The sequence below is a fragment of the Homarus americanus genome, unplaced genomic scaffold, assembly GCF_018991925.1.
Source record: "Homarus americanus isolate GMGI-L3 unplaced genomic scaffold, GMGI_Hamer_2.0 scaffold49667, whole genome shotgun sequence".
NCBI classification, from domain to species: domain Eukaryota; kingdom Metazoa; phylum Arthropoda; class Malacostraca; order Decapoda; family Nephropidae; genus Homarus; species Homarus americanus.
This window is the reverse complement of record NW_024738608.1, coordinates 3842079-3862048: the sequence shown is the minus strand read 5'-3', so window position 1 is coordinate 3862048 and position 19970 is coordinate 3842079. Positions and strand designations below refer to the sequence as shown.

Sequence of the window (19970 nt, the reverse complement as noted above, 5' to 3'; positions counted from 1 at the left end):
TCAAACTCCACTTTTTCCGACACAATACCTATGTTCTAGTAAAAATAACATCTTAATTTTATGATGGTACATGCACACAATTAATACTTAAGAGAAATAGAGAAATACAGTCGCTAAGTTAATGTCCATTAAAATAATGGACTCAAGTCCCTCCCCCTCTTCTCACACTACACTCGCTGGCTCTTCCCTCTCTGAGAAATTTTTTGGGGAAAACCACTAGATTTTAAGGTATAGTAATAAATAATACCTCAAACTAAAGTTAGGATAATATAATTGACATTGCTGGATTCCTTGTAAGACCAGGAATATTTTGAATATAAATGTAATATATTTTGCACAAAAGATAACATATTTACTCAGAGTAAACAAAATACTTACATTAGATCTAAAATTTGTATGTCTAATGCAAAATCTATGATGTTTATATTCAAAATGATCATCAAATTGTAAGAATTCCAGCAATGTAAATTATATTCTGGCCGGGTAATTTGTATGAATTTTATGAGCTAAAACAAATATCTTCAGTTAATAAAAAAAAAAAATATATTCTTCACAACACTATCTGTCAATCAAAGTACCCCACCTTGCCTCGCCACCCTCTTCCAACCGCGTCAGATGGTCGGTCGGTCCCTCCCTCCCCCCACCCCCCACCAACCCTCCCTACCAGATAAATATTTAAGAGAAACCAGAATATTTACCTTTTTAGTAATAAATAATACATCAGACTAAAGTTAGGATAATATAATTGACATTGCTGGATTCCTTGCAAGACCAGGAATATTTTGAATATACACTTCATATATTTTGCACTAAAGATAACATATTTGCTCTGAGTAAACAAAATACTTGCATTAGATCTAAAATTTGTATGTCTAATGCAAAATCTATGATGCTTATACAGTTAACCCTCACTTTACGCAGTTAATGTAACCCGGAGGGTCCCGCGTAAAGTGAATAACATAACATATGGGATTAATTGAAATGGAGTCCGGGCCGATCCCCAAACTCCACTTTTTGACGACACACAACTATGTTGTAGCAAAAATTTTATCTTAACTTTATGATGGTATGAAAAAACAAGTAATATAGAAGAGGTTAGGTTAGGAAGATAAAGGTTAACATAGGAAAAATAAAGGTTAGCTTAGAAAACTAAAAATTAGGTGTAACACTTACGGTAGTAGAAGAGATGGGTCGGCATACGGGGATGGAGGCTGGTTCCGAGGCAGAGGGCAGATTACTGGCCCTCAGGTGAATCACCATTACTAGGTGAATCACCATCACTGTCACTTACAGTTGTCAGGGCTTCCCTGGGGGTGGTGGTCCGGCGGAAGCCATTTTACGGAACAATGGATGCGCGTTTACACGGAGTGGCCTTGAGGGATGAAACTGCTGCGGCTAGGTCAAGCGTCGTCTTTCCTCCCTCCCTCCCTCCCTCCCTCCCTCCCCCGGGTGGACACGTCATAATACTTTAAGCCAATTACAGCTAGCAGCAGAGGGGGGTAGGGATGCATGGCCAATCACAGGTCTGATACGTCATATGACGTCAGTGATAACGCAACACAGACACACACTGCGCAACCTTACCGCGCCGCTTGCCCAAGCGGAGGGAGGAGGAGGGAGAGGCAGGCAGGCAGGCGGGCGGGTGGCGGGTGGGGCGAATCTAAAAATAGCGTCGCGCCGGACACTCTCCGCGTAATGGTGGTTCACGTACCGCGTAATGTGAGCACGTGAGGTTCTGGCAAGGCACCGCGTTAACGTGGAAACGCGGAATGCGGGACCGCGTAAAGTGAGGGTTAACTGTATTCAAAATGATCATGAAATTATAAGAATTCCAGCAATGTAAATTATATTCTGGCCGGATAATTTGTATGAATTTTATGAGCTAAATAAAAAAATTATACTTCACCCGCATAAAGGGGTACACGCACCGCGGAATGTGAGCATCCCGGGTTCCGGCAGGGTACCGCGTAAACGTGGAAACGCGGAATGTGGGACCGCGTAAAGTAAAGGTTGACTGTATGTACACACACACACACACATATATATATATATATATATATATATATATATATATATATATATATATATATATATATATATATATATATATATATATATATATATATATATATATATATATATATATATATATATATAATTAGTTAAGTCAGTGTCAACTTACTCTTTTTTCTGAGCTGTATCCATGTAGAATATGCGGTCATCTTTTAGTGTGTTGATAAGTTCTCGCAAGCTGGAGCGTTCTCGCTCCCACTCCACCTCTCTTCCTTGAAGTTCTGCCAAACGAGCCTATTAACACAAATTGCTCAGTAAATTAATAAATCACATTAACGTTAATAGTACTATAACTATACTGTGCACAATGTTTCAACAAGGGTACTCAATAACTGTAAAGCTTCCAAAAGGAGATAATATCTTAATCTCTTATACTGTAAATACTTCAACCATCAGTGATATCTTCATACAAATTTGTTTATCAACTTTAATGGAAAGGGAAAATAAAAGAGTGTACTGCACTGATAATCATACTGAATGAGTGTAAAATACACCAATTCCGCCATTAACATCATTTCAATCAATGTCGTTTCGTTATGTCGTTGAAAAAAAAACTATGAAAATTATAAATGTACGGCAATTTTAAAAAATTTGGTACAAAGGCGCTGTGCACCTGATTGTGATAATAGTTGGCTGTGTAAGTGACCAGCGCGGGCACCATATTTGTTTGTTATTGTTCGGTAATTGGTTGAAGCTCTTCCAACATTCACTTAAAATCTAATTATAAACTTATTTGAGCCCGAGAACAATACCGATAAGTGATAAACGTGCGTTATGCACCACTAGTGGTTGTAATCACAGAAAGAAGAGGAAAAGTGTTACATTAGAAGTTAAATCAGATGTGGTAAAGAGGTTTGAAGAAGGACAGTGAACTCTAGACATAGCAAGAGCTGTCATTTTGCAGCCTCCAACTGTACAGTAGGTAAGAACAATTTGTGGAAAAGCAGAAAATATCAAACCACATGCTAAAAGTGTTACTCCATTATCTGCTACAAAGTTAACTTGTGACAGAAGTGGCATTATGGAAAATATGGAAAGAATGCTCATCGGGTGGAGCAAGGATCAACATCAACAAAACTTTCCATGTTCGTTGCTCTCCATACAGGCGAAAGCTCAAAGTTTATTTAAAACTTTAAAACAAGGTGATAGTGCTGAAAGTGAAACACTTGTGGCAAGTTGTGAGAAAATCTTGACTAAAAATGTACCCAAGGAACATAACTCCTATTTATATTATCGTGTCTATGGTTAAAATCTTTTTCACTTAAAGTCGTGGTTTTCAGGAACCTAACAAGGACATTTATGGGGGAATTGGTGTGTATATATAAAGTAGTCTTGTAGTTCAAATGGGTGCTAAGGGACACAATGACTCTACATACTGATCTATTAGTGGTTACAAAAAATGCATCACTGCTTCACCTGTACAGTACTGTACTACACTTTTCATAGAATATAAATAAAAATTAATAAAATTGACCTGGAAAAATGCAGAATTGTCTCCAGCAATGTCATTCCTTCGTGACAAAGCCTCTGTCAACTGAGTATGTTGAGCCTCCCATCGGTTCACTTCGTCATGGCCTCGTTCAACCTCTCGGATTAGTTCTGCCCGACTCACGCCCTCATAGTTATCTGTTTACCACAGAAACAATATTATTCATAACAAAACACTTTGTTTTTACTTCAGTCTGTTTGGCAGCATAAAATGTCTGGTCTCTAGTTTCTTGAAATATATCATTATGCATGCACTTCAGATAACATTAATAAATTATATAAAGTATGCAATACATTATTTGTGAAACTTATAACAATACAAAAACTAGTAATAAAACTGTACTTTGGCTAGGAGAAAAAACCTTTTCTTATATTAGGACAGTAGAGTATTGTTCTCACTTCACAGTTCTCTGATAGGGTTATGACATTCACTATTATGTACAGTATTACCCCGCTTAACGCGCTTTCACTTAACGCGTTTTCGCATATACGCGGTGCCTTGCCAAAGCTGAACTTTCACTTAACGCGGCATTTTTCATCATATACGCGGTGAGTGTCCGGCTCGAGAGCTATTTTTAGATTCGCACCACCCCCCACCCGCCACCCTGCCTGACTGCCTGTTTTAGCTCATAAAATTCATACAAATTACCCAGCCAGAATATAATTTACATTGCTGGAATTCTTATAATTTGGTGATCATTTTGAATATAAACAACATATATTTTGCATTAAACATACAATTTTTAGATAAAAATTGTTCTCTAGGTAATTATGTTATCTTTTGTCCAAAATATATGACATTTATATTCAAAATATTCCTGGTCTTACAAGGAATCCAGCAATGTCAATTATATTATCCTAACTTTAGTTTGAGGTATTATTTATTAAAATTTAGTGGTTATCCCACACATCTCCTTGGGACGGTTGGTGGGGGGTGGGGGGGAGGGAGGGACCGACCGACCGACCATCTGTTACCCTGTGAAGAATTATTTTTTTTTTTATTAACTGAAGATATTTGTTTTAGCTCATAAAATTCATACAAATTACCCGGTCAGAATATATTTTACATTGCTGGAATTCTTATAATTTGGTGATCATTTTGAATATAAACAACATATATTTTGCATTAAACATACAATTTTTAGATAAAAATTGTTCTCTAGGTAATTATGTTATCTTTTGTCCAAAATATATGACATTTATATTCAAAATATTCCTGGTCTTACAAGGAATCCAGCAATGTCAATTATATTATCCTAACTTTAATCTGAGGTATTATTTAATACTAAATGTTAAAAACTCTTGAATGGAGGATTGGTGGGGGGTGGGGGGAGGGTTGGGACTGACCACGCGGTTGGAAGAGGGGGGGAAGGCAAGGTGGGGTACTTTGATTGACAGATAGTGTCGAAGAATATTTTTTTTTTTTATTAACTGAAGATATTTGTTTTAGCTCATAAAATTCATACAAATTACCCGCCAGAATATAATTTACATTGCTGGAATTCTTACAATTTGCTGATCATTTTGAATATAAACAACATATATTTTGCATTAAACATACAATTTTTAGATAAAAATTGTTCTCTAGGTAATTATGTTATCTTTTGTGAAAAATATATGACATTTATATTCAAAATATTCCTGGTCTTACAAGGAATCCAGCAATGTCAATTATATTATCCTAACTTTAGTTTGAGGAATTATTTATTACTATACCTGGTTTTCCCCCAAAAATTTCTCAGAGGGAAGAGCCAGTGAGTGTAGTGTGAGAAGAGGGGGAGGGAGTTGAGTCCATTATTTGAATGGACATTAACTTGGCGACTGTATTTCTCTATTTCTCTTAAGTATTAATTGTGTGCATGTACCATCATAAAATTAAGATGTTATTTTTACTACAACATAGTTATTTGTCGTCAAAAAGTGGAGTTTGGGGGTCGGGCTGGGTTCTATTGGAATTAATCCCATATGTTCTGTTATTCACTTAACGCGGTTTTCACTTAACGCGACCCTCTGGGTTCAATTGACCGCGTTAAGTGGGGTACAACTGTAAACAATTTACACCTCTGGGTGCCAGGTTAGAACCAAGGTCACCAAAGTTGGTAGTCATTATTGTTAACAAGTAAGAAGTTCTGCACTTTCAATAAAATCTTTAAATAATAAGCACAAAAAAAAATTCATTTAGTTCAGAAACAATGCAGAGAATTTAATACAAATAGCAAATTTCTGCTATACAAATCTAGATCTAAATAGCACTACATTAACTTTGTATTGCAAATTGTGATTAGATATCAGTTCTTTTAAACTTTGGAATGGAACAACAATCAATATATGTACACAACTAACTTTTAACATCCTCAGAAAGACCAAGAACTCTTTCCAAGTCAGCCATAAGTTTGTCTTTTTCTTCAGTGAGTGAGGACAATTGGTGCCCCAGCTGAGCATTTTCCTCCTCCAGCTGTGTAAGAGCTTGTTGCAGGCCGGTTGTTGGTGACTCCTGGACATCACCGCCATCTCTTCGGTGAGGCATCCCTTCCCTGTTGTCTTGCTCTCCCCGCATGTTGGACCAGTGACTGGGGCTCAACACTTTGGGGTCTTGCTGTGGTGATGGTGGCTGTAGATGATGTGAGTTCTGATGATGTGGAGATGATTGCTGTGAAGGTTTCTGATAGTGCTGAAATTGTTGTTGCTGCTGCTGCTGTTGTTGAACTATATTCAATTGATTTCTCAATCTCACAACCTGCAACAAGAGATGAATATTAGTTATGAACAACCCAAACACAAGTGTTATTGAAAGTGAAACAAATAGAACTGGAATAAACACCATGATACTGTAATATAATACAGACAATGAATGTTATCTGATGGGGTTAGGGACCTCACAAAGCCATCAATCAGTGACCCATTCCTGAGCCCCTGAAGACCCCAACGAGTTTTATATCCAACTGCGATAATGATTAAAAAATTTCTAAATAACTCAAATAATTTATAAATAGACAAACACAATAAATTTATACAAAACATAGACTTACTTTCATTTACCTTACATGATATGTACGTGTACAGTAGTAAGTTGCAATCCTACACCTGTCACTACAAGTAATTTTGGGGAGACATGTGCAATTTTCTTTATTTTTTTTTTTACTGTTACATGCACACACTCTTTCATAGAGAATGGGCAAAAAACTAATAATAATTATCATAACTTAAAAAAAATAAAGGCAATAAACATTTCTTATGTGTGAGGAACTCATCACAGAGTGGGGTAGACATGCAATTGTTTTATTTATTTTTTGTTACATGTACACACAATCTTTCATATATAACGTGCAAAAATATTAAAAGAAATTATTATAAGGTTAAAAACAAAGAGAATAAACATTTTGTATGTCCCTATGAGTTAATGTGGATTGTGGGAGCGGGAGGGGGGTGAGGATTCGGTATCCCAGCCTCCAGCCAAGCTGTGAGCTGCGTTATTGTTATTTTTCAACTCGTATTTTCGGATAGACATATGTATTTTTCCTTTTTCTTTTTTACTGTTACATGCACACACAATCGTTCATACAGAATTTGTAAAAAAAAAAAGTAAAATAATATTTGTCATAAATTCAAAAACATGAAGGGGTTAAACATTTATACGTGTGGGAGCTAGCACAAGAAAGTGAGGGAGAGGGTGTGGTGTCCTCTCATGGGTCTGCTATCTCGTGCTAGTGATGAGATTGCCAAATGGCAACCATTATTTTTTATCTTTTCATTTATTTATTATTATTTTTTATATTCCTCATATTTACTGGTAGGGTATATATATTAAATCATTTACAGTACAAAGGATAGCTTTTTCCACACACAAACCATCCTCTGAGCGATGTGACACGGTCAACTGCTTAGCCTGGCAATCACCGAAGACGGGTAGAACCTCCCACGTGTTGCATGTGTTACACCATTCCATGAATGCGTCATTGTATCTCAGAATATTGCGAGTTATTGCACAACACTTTTTCATATTAGTGAAAATGCAGGAAAAGCACTTGGGTTGCAACCATCATAAAACTGAACTTTAGCCATCGCATGGTGACAAATGGTGCTAAATTTTTTACGTTGTAAAACTAATTACCATGTATTGCTCCATCTTATAGCATCATTTCCCGTACTGTATTCCATAAATTTTCTTGAACATCCATTTTTTGGCACAATACTATATGTTTACCTTGCTGTACAGAACTATATGTTTACCTATGTACCAGAACTATATGTTTACCTTGCTATACAATACTATATATGTTTACCTTGTGTACAGAACTATATGTTTACCTTGATGTACAATACTATATGTTTACCTTTGCTGTACAGAACTATATGTTTACCCTACTTTAACAATACTATATGTTTACCTTGCTGTACAGAACTATATATTTTACTGTACAATACTATATATTTTACCTTGCTGTACAGAACTATATATTTTACCTTGCTATACAATACTATATGTTTACCTTGCTGTACAGAACTATATGTTTACCTTGTACAGAACTATATGTTTACCTTGCTATACAATACTATATGTTTACCTTACTGTACAATACTATATGTTTTGATGTACAGAACTATATGTTTACTTTGCTATACAATACATATGTTTACCTTGCTGTACAGAACTATGTTTACCTTCATGTACAGAACTATATTTACCTTGCTGTACAATACTATATGTTTTCCTTGCTATACAAGAACTATATGTTTTACATAGCACATACTATATGTTTACCTTGCTGTAGAACTATATGTTTACCTTGCTGTACAATACTATATGTTTACCTGTACACAGAACTATATGTTTACCTTGCTGTACAGAACTATATGTTTACTAACTTGTACAATACTATATGTTTACCTTGCTGTACAATACTATATGTTTACCTTGCTGTACAATACTATATGTTACACACTGCTGACTATATGTTACCTTGCTGTACAAAACTATATGTTTTACCTTGCTATACAATACTATATGTTTACCTTGCTGTACAAAACTATATGTTTACCTTGCTGCGTTACTATATGTTTACCTTGCTGTACAGAACTATATGTTTACCTTGCTGTACAATACTATATGTTTACCTTGCTGTACAAAACTATATGTTTACCTTGCTGTACAGAACTATATGTTTACCTTGCTGTACAATACTATATGTTTACCTTGCTGTACAATACTATATGTTTACCTTGCTGTACAAAACTATATGTTTACCTTGCTATACAATACTATATATTTTACCTTGCTGTACAATAACTATATGTTTTACCTTGCTATACAATACTATATGTTTACCTTGCTGTCACAAACTATATATTTTACCTTGCTGTACAATACTATATGTTTACCTTACTTACTATATGTTTACCTTGCTGTACAAACTATATTTTACCTTGCTGTACAAAACTATATGTTTACAACTGCTTTATTACTATATATTTACCTTCTGTACATACTATAGTTTATGCTATACAATACTATATTTACCTTGCTGTACAGAACTATATGTTTACCTTGCTATACAATACTATATGTTTAACTTGCTGTACAAAACTATATGTGTTTTGCTATACATACTATATGTTTACCTTGCTGTACAAAACTATATGTTTACCTTGCTGTACAAACTATATTTTTACTCTGTACAATATATTTTACCTTGCTGTACAACTATATGTTTTTCTGTCAAAACTATATGTTTACCTTGCTGTACAATATATATGTTTACCTTGCTGTATACAGAACTATATGTTTTACTTACTGTACAATACTATATTGTTTACCTTGCTGTACAATACTATATGTTTACCTTGCTGTACAAAACTATATGTTTACCTTGCTGTACAATACTATATGTTTACCTTGCTGTACAGAACTATATGTTTACTATGCTGTTATATGTTTACCTTACTGTACAATACTATATGTTTATACTGTACAATACTATATGTTTACCTTGCTGTACAATACTATATGACATACTGCTTTATTTATATATGTTTACCTTACTGTACAATACTATATATGTTTACCTTGCTGTATATTACTATATGTTTACCTTACTGTACAATACTATATGTTTACCTTGCTGTACAATATATGTTTTACCTTACTGTACAATACTATGTTTACCTTAACATACAATACTATATATTTACCTTGCTGTACAATACTATATGTTTACCTTATGTACAATACTATATGTTTTACCTTGCTGTACAATACTATATGTTTTACCTTGCTTTTAACAATACTATATGTTTACCTTGCTTTGTACAATACTATATGTTTTACCTTAACAGCACAATACTATATGTTTACATTGCTGTACAATACTATATATTGTTTACCTTGTACAGCACAATACTATATGTTTACCTTGCTGTATAATACTATATATTTTACCTTACTGTACAATACTATATGTTTACCTTGCTGTACAATACTATATATTTACCTTGCTGTATAATACTATATGTTTACCTTGCTGTACAATACTATATATTTTACCTTGCTGTACAATACTATATGTTTACCTTTATATGTATAATACTATATGTTTACCTTGCTGTACAATACTATATGTTTACCTTGCTGTATAATACTATATTTGCAACACTGTACAATACTATATGTTTACCTTGCTGTATATGTTTACCTTGCTGTATAATACTATATGTTTTTTGTACAGTACTCCATAACAGTACATGTTTCCTATTGAGCCTCAACATCTTATATTTTAAATTTAGTCCAATACTAGTAAAAGTGGTAACTGCATTCGCTTAAAGTGATGTGCGGCATTTAAATCTGTTTTTTTAACGTAAAAAAAATAATAATATGAATGTAGCAGCATAGCAAATGAAACTAAAAAAAGACTTATGAAATAAACACGATATTTTTTTTATTACAGGCGGCAACGCTGTACACTCAAGGACAGGGGGAAGAATTTTCCGTCCCTCTCGGTTTATTTTCCTTATATTTTTACCAATAATATTCGATTATATTGTACTACTTAGATTACTATGGCAATACACAGTGTGGGAGGGAGGAAGAAGTGTGGGAGGGAGGAAGAGGTGTGGGAGGGAGGAAGAGGTGTGGGAGGGAGGAAGAGGTGTGGAAGGGAGGAAAGAAGTGTGGAAAGGGAGGAAAAAGGGAGTGTGGAAGGGAGGAAGGGTGTGGGGAGGGAGGGAAGAAGTGTGGAAGGGAGGAAGAAGTGTGGAAGGGAGGAAGAGAGTGTGGAAAGGGGAGGGAGGAAGAAGTGTGGGGAGGGAGGAAGAAGTGTGGAAGGGAGGAAAGAAGTGTGGAAGGAGGGAAAGAGTGTGGAAGGGAGGAAGAAGTGTGGAAGGGAGGGAGAAAGAGAGTGTGGGGGAGGGGAGGAAGAAGTGTGGAAGGAGGAAGGAGGTGTGGAAGGGAGGAAGAAGTGTGGAAGGGGAGGAAGAAGTGTGGAGGGAGGGAAGAGGGTGTGGGAGGGAGGGAAGGAGGTGTGGAAGGGAGGAAGGGGGAGTGTGGAAGGGAGGAAGAAGTGTGGGAGGGGGAATGGGAGGAGGAAGAAGTGGAAGGAGGAAGAATGTGAGGGAGGAAGTGAGGGAGGAAGAAGTGTGGGAGGAGGAAGAAGTGTGAGGGAGGAAGGTGTGGGAGGGAATGGAAGGGAGAAGAAGGGAGGGAGGGAAGGAGGGAGGGATGGGAGGGAGGAAGGTGGAAGGGAGGAGAAGAAGTGTGGAGGGAGGAAGAAGGGAGGGAGGAGGGAGAGAAGAAGTGAAGGAGGAATGTGAGGGAGGAAGGGAGGGAGGGGATGGGAGGGAGGAAGAAGGGAGGAGGAAGGAAGGAAGGGAGGAAGGGAGGGAGGAAGTGTGAAGGAGGGAAGAAGTGGGAGGGAAGTGTGGGAAGGAGGGGAGAAGTGGAGGGAGGAAGAAGTGTGGAAGGAGGAAGAAGTGTGAGGGAGGAGAAAGGAGGAGGAAGAAGGGAGGAGAAGTGTGGAGGAGAAGGGAGGAGGAAGAAGTGTGAGGGAGGAAGTGAAGGGAGAAGAAGGAAGGAGGAAGAAGGGAGGGAGGAAGAAGGGAGGGAGGAAGAAGTGTGGAGGAGGAAGGAAGGTGAGGGAGGAAGAAGGGAGGAGGAAGAAGGGAGGGAGGAAGAAGTGGAAGGGAGGAAGGGAAGGGAGAAGTGTGGAGGGAGGAAAAGGTGAGGAGAAGAAGTGAAGGAAGAAGGGAGGGGAGAAGAAGTGTGAGGGAGGAAGAAGGTGAGAGAAGAAGGAGGAAGAAGTGAGGAGGAAGAAGGGAAGGAGGAAGAAGGGAGGAGGAAGAAGTGGGAAGGAGGAAGAAGTGTGGAAGGGAGAAGAAGGGAAGGGAGGAAGAAGTGTGGAGGGAGGAAGAAGGGGAGGGAGAAGAAGGTGAAGGAGGAAGGAGTGAGGAGGAAGAAGAGGAGGAAGAAGGTGAGGAGGAAGGTGAGGGAGGAAGAAGGAGGAAGAAGGGAGGAGGAAAGAAGTGGAAGGAGGAAGAAGGGTGGGAGGAGAAGGAAGGGAGGAAGAAGGGAGGGGAGAGGAGGAGGAGTGTGGAGGAGGAAGAAGTGGAAGGAGGAAGAAAGGGGAGGAGGAAGGGAGGAAGAAGTGTGAAGGAGGAAGAAGGTGAGAAGAAGGGAGAAGAAGGAAGAAGGTATGAGGAAGGAAGAATGTGGAAGGAGAAGAAGGTGGGGAGGAGAAGGGAAGGGAGGAAGGAAGGAGGAAGGGAGGAGGGGAAGGGAGGAGGAAGAAGGGAGGGAGGAAGAAGGAAGGAAGATGGGAGGAGGAGGAGGAAGAAGGGAGGAGGAAGAAGGGAGGAGAAGGAGGAAGAAGGTGAAGGGAGGAAGAAGTGTGGAGGGAGGAAGAAGGGAGGAAGAAGGGAGGGAAGAAGGAAGGAGAAGGAGGAGGAAGAAGGGAAGGGAGGAAGAAGTGTGAAGGAGGAAGAAGTGGGAGGAGAAGGGAGGAAGAAGTAGGAGGAAGGTGTGAGGGAAGATGTGGAGGAGGAAGGAATCTGGGAAGAGGGAAGGAGTCTGGAGAAGGAAGGTGCTTTATTTTAATGGTAATTAATGATCATTGATACAATGATCCAACCACTGCAATAGGACACATAACCAACTGTACACATACGGTACTATAAAGACTAACATCCATCATCACTTTAAGCAAATATACAGTACTTCCTTAATTTGCCAAGTCAGTGGGACTGGGAGTGGTAGGGGTAGGTGAAAGGGAGGGGAGTACTGGACATTCCTGGAGATGAGGAGGCACCCTCTCTCCACTCTGCCTCATCATCATCGTCGTCACTTTCTTCTTGTTCAAACATGAAGTCCGGGTCACTGTCACTATCATCACCGTCAATATCACTATCAATACATTCCTCTCAGTCAATACCATGGTCATCGTTACCCCTACCAAATAATTCAGAGTATATCTCATCCTGATTGAGTGACCGGTTTCGGCTCACTTGCCATGGCTATCAAGACTCTACTGCCTGGTGGGCTAATCCCCCTCACCCCACACCAAAAAAAATGTTCAGCGGCCTGACTGTGGGAAGAAACGAGGGTGGGGGAGGTTCAATGCTGAAACAACACAAGCCAACAGATTATGGTAGCAAGGCTCAGATGATAAAGGCAGAAAAGTATATTTGGAAAACGCCTAAATAATGAATAACTAGAGATAGTAACATCGGTGATCAAATGGTACGCGAATGACTAGTTACAGGGTAATTGATCCTGTCATCAACATAATACTGGGACTTTTCCTCCCACACTAAATCATTATACAGTATTGTAACAAGTTTGTATTTATGCTTTATACAGTAAACGATGCACATTCTTTTTCAATCAAGACAAAATAAAAAAATATGTAACAAGAAAATGAGTACAGGAAAGACTCCAATAACAAAGGTTCTACTAGCGACGATTCATATTTAAGACCCTGGTTAATTTAGGACCCAATTCAATTTACACCATTATTTTATTTATATTTATGACGAAAATAGAATAAAAAGTAAAATAAAATTACATTTTCATATACAGTATAGTCTGGATTTACGCGTGTTTTGTTTACGCGTTTGGTCATTTACGCGGTGCCTTGCCAGAATGAAATGTTTTAATTACGCGGTAAATTTCATCATTTACTCACGCAGTGGCTGGAGAGGTCTTTTTGCTCACGTGGCCCATCTTGACCATACGCGAAGCGCGCGGGAGGTGCGCATTAGGTCGCTTTACGTTATCGCGACGCTGGCGACGACGATCGTGATTGGGCCACGATCCTACCACCCACGGCCCATGCATTCTCCGCCGCTAACTGTGATGGTTAATCGTAACATGACGTGCCCTGCCACCAGAAATCGCTGACCTAGCCGGCCAGTCTCATTGTTCTCAGTCCGCTGATACAGTTCTCTTGTGTTTCATTCCTCACAATCTTGACCCCCACCACCCAGAAAAACCTTGAATTACCTGGACCAAGCCATGATTAGTGAAGGAAATCATCGAGTTGGGGAGAAAAATAAGCTCATCTCAACCACCCAAACAAGCATCGGTATGAAGTGTCTAATAACCATGTGATGGAAGTTAGGAGCCGAGTATCCAGATCTATCTCGACAACATCAATGCTAGTCAACGTAGTATTAAGGACTTCTTCGCCACAGAACCCACCAACACAAGCCCAAGTCAGTAGTGATAGTGATAGTGACAGTGAAGATATGGACTTTGAGGGTTTGTCTGGGAGGCCCGCAAACCTCGCATATTGAAAGTGATTCACCGCGGGCAACTAATCTGCCCTCTGCCTCGAACCAGCCGCCATCCACGGTGGACCCATCTTTTCTACCAACGAAGTGTTAAAAACCTAATATTATTGATATTTCTAAATATTAATTGTGTGTGCATACCATCATAAAATTAAGATGTTATTTTTTCTACAACGCATTGATTGTGTTGGAAAAGTGATGGGGGTCGGCCCAGACTCTATTTCAATTAATCCCATATGTTCTGTTATTTCATACGCTGCTTTTGTTTTACGGACCTCCACGGGTTCAATTGACCGCATAAATGCAGACTATACTGTAAATAGTATCTAACCCGATATGTATTATACAAATATTTATATATTTCATCAGCCCATAAAAGCGCGCTGCCTTCATATAATCAACAACCTCACCCCGCCAGGACTCGAACCCACGATCTTACCGGGAACGTTACCACTTAGACCACCAGGACACAAAAGCAGTCCTAGACTTTGTTATATTTCACACAAAGCCTCTTCATCGAGCTTGTGGCGCCGTGAACCTCCAATTGGGGACTACCCGTGTCCTGGTGGTCTAGAGGTAACGTTCCCCAGTCATGCACATAAGATTGTGGGTTCGAGTCCTGGCGGGGTGAGGCTGTTGATTATATGTACAAGTCCGCGCGCTTTATGGGCTAATGAAATATATATGGAACCTCGTGTTTCGAAGCCGGATTTGGTAAAACGTTACTCTGATTACCTAAGAGACATGGGAAGCCCCCAATTGGAGGTTCACGGCGCCATAAGCTCGATGAACAGGCTTTGTGTGAAATATAACAAAGTCTAGGACTGCTTTTGTGTCCTGGTGGTCTAGAGGTAACGTTCTCAGTCACACACATAAGATCGTGGGTTCGAGTCCTGGCGGGGTGAGGTTGTTGATTAAATATATACATATACGTATACAGCATAAATAAAAACAGAACATGCCTTGCGCACGAATGCTGCCAGGCTAATGAGTAGTGATGCCAGCATCACTAACATAAACAGTTGTAGATTAGCGGACATTTTGTTTTCAAGTATCTGAACAAAAACAGGTTAAAATGTTTCTCAGGTTTTTCATGGCATTTTTGTGTCCCTATTCAACATGAGCAAGAGAGCACATGATGACAGTGATGGTTTAATAGCTAAAAGGAAGTGTATAAGCTTAGCTGAGAAACTAGATGTGTCAAGATATGAAAAAGGTGAGAGGTCTGTGGATATTTCAACCACTTTGGAGATTGCAGAATCAACAATGAAAACTATCAGTAAGAATGAAGAAAAAAATTAATAAAGGCCACTTGATGAGGAGAATGCTCAGGAGCTATTAAACAGTGATGGAGAAGACCTAACAAATGAAGAACTAATGCTATTTAAACGGACATGATCGGAACACAACACACCAACAGATTACCCCTACCTCACCTTCTCGCAAATTTACGACAACATTGGCTGTACCCTTAAGTTTTCGACTTTGCCATTATTGATGAGTAGAATTTTTGTTTTACATTCAGAAGCATGAACAGTAATAAGAGTTGCTTTCATATTCTATGTCAAGAAATGATGCTATGTTTTCATGTGTGCATACGTACATAACATGGCCTTGCACAATCCATCTAACTTTTATCTTTACCATCAGTGGTTACTTCACCTGTACATTAAATAACATTAACTAAAACATATATAATTTTTTTACATTAATTTTACTACAGCTACAACCAGGGTCTTATTTTCTTCAGTTTTATAACCATCATAATGGGTGTTAACACTAACAAAAACAATGCTGTCTCGTCTCCTCTTGAGTGTTCTAATACAGTATTCTACGTATTATTAATGAATTGTATTGTTCATTTTGCATACACAAACATTAATTCAATCAAATAGATATTCAGTAATAAACAATATTGAATCTTTTGTACATATTCTTAATAAGATAAATGATGCAATGTTTCCATGAGTGCACGCATACATACATTGGCCTTCCGCTATCTGTCTCTTACTTTTTTTTCTTTAACACTAGTGGTTACTTCTACTTTCCATTAAATAACATTAATTTTACTAGAACAACAACCAGGGTCTTATTTTCTTCAGTTTCAGATGAAGAACTGTCATGATGGATGTAAACACTGATAACAACAATTGCATCCCATCTCTTGTGTGACCATATTGATTTATATTGTATAAAATTATGGTGCATTCATAAACATTATTTAATGAATATAGTTTGCATTTTCATCAATTTTAATGTTTTGGGGAAAAGAGGGTAAAAAGCCACACAAAAGATATGAAAAGGTCAAACAAGGGAATGCATCTCATTATTATTGCTTTATTTTAATGGTAATTAATGATTCATGATACAATGATTCACCTTACACTGCAATATTGGAAGACACATTACCGTCGTTATTCGAGGCTTTACTGTACTGTATAACCAACTGTACACATACAGTACTATAAAGACTAACATCCCATCATCACTTTAAGCAAATATTCAGTACTTCCTTAATTTGCCAAGTCAGTGTGATATTTTTTCATAAATCCCAGTCTAGTTGGGAACTCTGCAATTATACTTTTAATCCTTCGTGGACTGGGCGGGGTTTACTAGCACCGTAGACCAAGTGGGGTCCATGCAAACCCCAAACTTTTAAGGTGGATTTCTGCTATATGCACAAAATTATATACATTAGTCTTTGTACATATGTTGCCCAGGACACCTTATGTGGAAGCAATCCACCTGGTGTCTCTTTGGATGAATTTATTTACAGTGAGTCGCTGATTTATGTCGTAGTTACATTCCATAAAGGTGAGATGTTATTTAGACACTATATTTCCAGGGGACATTTACGGTCACCCTAACCATTTTAGTGCACCTCTAATTAGCACGAACCAGAGCAAACTATTAAGTTAAAGAGCAGGGGCGGATCCAGGAATATCAAGGGGAAAGGGGGGGAGTCCAAGGAAACATAGGGAGCACAATGAGCCCACCCAGCTGGGGGGTTTTGGGGGGCAATATTAGGGGCCTTTTGAGGCCATTTTGAAGACCATGTGCACTTGATATTAGGATATATCTTGAGGTCAATAGTAATTACTTTTTACTATACAAAAAGCCTGAGTACAACACTGCATTAAAGAAAAAGTACAGTATCAGAAATTTCTGGTAAAAAGGGGGGTGATCCCCAGGACCCCCCCTGAATCCATCCCTGAAAAGATAAATGATATGTTAAAGTGTACAGTATATAACACACTGAAGTACCGTGTAGGCTTAAAATAAATAAAGTTTTCAGTCATCCTAACCTAATTTTTTCACTTGAGTATTCTCTCTCATTAAGAATGAGCCAAAGCAGATTACTAACGTTGTTATAATAGCATACTAATATTATGTACAGGTTAAAAATAAATGACATCTGTGAATCAACGTTTATTAAACAAATAATAACATAAAAAAAATATATATCACTACAAGGTGAGCATCCTGAAGAGTGGCGGAGGTCCTTCCACCCGAGTGAAGCTGTGACGTCACTCACGAGAGTGGCGGAGGTCCTTCCACCCGAGTGAAGCTGTGACGTCACTCACGAGCAGCAGCCCGATTGCCAAACCACGAGCCATGCCAAATAATTATTTTTCTCTACTTTTCTATAACAAGCATCACTTAAAAAATTAAAAAAAAAATCACAGACTTAAACTAACCAAGTATAAGTATGTCCAAAGGCACATCACTTTCCTCGGTAACATCACTGTCAAGGTCACTCTCCTACCCAGGCTGTCTATTCTCTGCCTTTGTCTCTCCAGACTCTACACTCCCTGAATATTCACATCTAAACTGATGGAAAGATGTGATTTCTTGGGGAGAGTACCATCAGGACTGTTTGTAGGACATTTCCCCAGCATGGTGATGGGTTTTTTATATGTTGGTCTCAAAAATAATCCACGGAGCAACACCAGTAGTGAACTCAAGATTCAAAACGATGCCATACAGTACAGTACAGTATCAGACCTCATTCAGCAATTTATATCAAATATTGTCCACTAATTATTAAATGACTTTTTATTGAAACAATGTTGTTTAGCACGACGTAAATCAGCGAATGCCTGTGTACAGTGGGGTATGCTATAACGAACGGATCCTACTACGAATATTCCTATAACGAACGGTTTTACTTATAAAATTGAGAATGCTATAACGAACGCAACTCCTACAACGAACGCGGATGAATACGGGACTATTTCGCCTGGCGCATGAATATTGTTGTACCGCGACCCACAACAAGAGCGTCAGGCGCCATCTTTGTCTCATTGTGTAGCCAGTGCACCACTGTTATTGTTGAAATTTCGTCTTTTGTTGTGGAAATTCGCGTTATTTGTATAACTATTTTGTTATACAAGTATACAATTGTAACAATGAGTCGTCCAAAGCGAGTGAGAAAGCTAATAACCCTTGAAACTAAGAAAGAAATTATAAAGAAACGTGAGAATGGAAGAAGCATTGCGAAACTTAGTGATGAGTATGGGATGGCTAAATCGACTATATGTACGATTTTGAAGAATAACGAGGAGTTAAAAACTGTGCAAGTGGCTAAGGGAATCTTTAGACTTAGCAAAGCAAAGTGTAATGTGATTGAAGAGATGGAAAATTTACTCTTAGTGTGGATAAAGGAGAAAGAAATGGCAGGTGGTAACATTAGTGAAGCTATAATTTGTGAGAAGGCCAGACAATTGTTTGAGGACCTTAAAGCCAAGACTCCCAGTGGAGGTGATAGTGATGTGCCAGTGTTTAGGGGTACCTGCATGCTGAATAACACTAGGGTAAGATAAAGTACCGTATTTTTTACATTTTCCACAGAATTTTTCCAGTGTTAAGTGGTTGTATTTGGGGGCCTGGAACGGATTAATCCTATAACGAACGAATGCTATAACGAACGAGGTTCTGGAACCAATTACGTTCGTTATAGCATACCCCACTGTATATATTTAATAACGTAAGCAAAATAATACAAAAAATTACATTCTTGCTACAGGCTCTGAATACAATAAAAAAGTTCTGGTAACAAATATAGGTACAGTATACAGTAAAACCTCAATTTAATGGACCACCATCCAACGAATAATGTCTGTGTGGTATTCCTAACAAAAGTCCACATTGAGCTGTGCAAAAAACTTCATTCTGAGTCATATTGAGTCTGAAAAATGACAGACCAAGAAACATTTGTTTAGACTCAAGGAAAATTATTATTTAAAGTATTTTGAAATGAAGGAATTACTGGTACAGGAAGTTTTAAAGTGAGAAAAAGTCTTAAAAAGTGTTTACTTTACTCCTCACTGGTCATCTGTCTTTAGTATTTACGGTGCTGTAGTAAATCCTCATTGCCTTTAGTGTAAGAACATTAAATATACTGTACCTTTAATGTTTCATTTCTTAGAGAAGCATTAAATTTTTTAATGCATCATTAAAGAATTTTCTAAAGGTATAATAGATAAATATCAAATGAACACAGCTGATCAGCTGATGAAAATGTAGATTCCCCGCCCTCAATAGATGGCCCCATGAGTGAGCACACCTGCTTGCTAGCATATACTGTACTGCACAGTATTTAAATTTGGTCTCCAGCAGGGATTACTGAATTT

General features: G+C 38.2%; 1 protein-coding gene across 8 annotated transcripts in view; it reads right to left on the bottom strand.

Moving 5' to 3' along the window:
* Positions 1-19970, bottom strand: part of LOC121874133 (IQ domain-containing protein E-like) — a 70957-nt gene that overhangs the window by 36616 nt on the left and 14371 nt on the right. For all 8 annotated transcript variants that reach the window (XM_042378089.1, XM_042378092.1, XM_042378088.1 and 5 more), the window contains 3 exons: positions 5905-6298; positions 3548-3699; positions 2183-2307 (listed from right to left, as the gene is read on the bottom strand). In XM_042378089.1, the coding sequence (XP_042234023.1) occupies positions 2183-2307; positions 3548-3699; positions 5905-6298 (671 nt within the window). The remainder of the gene's footprint in view (positions 1-2182; positions 2308-3547; positions 3700-5904; positions 6299-19970) is intronic.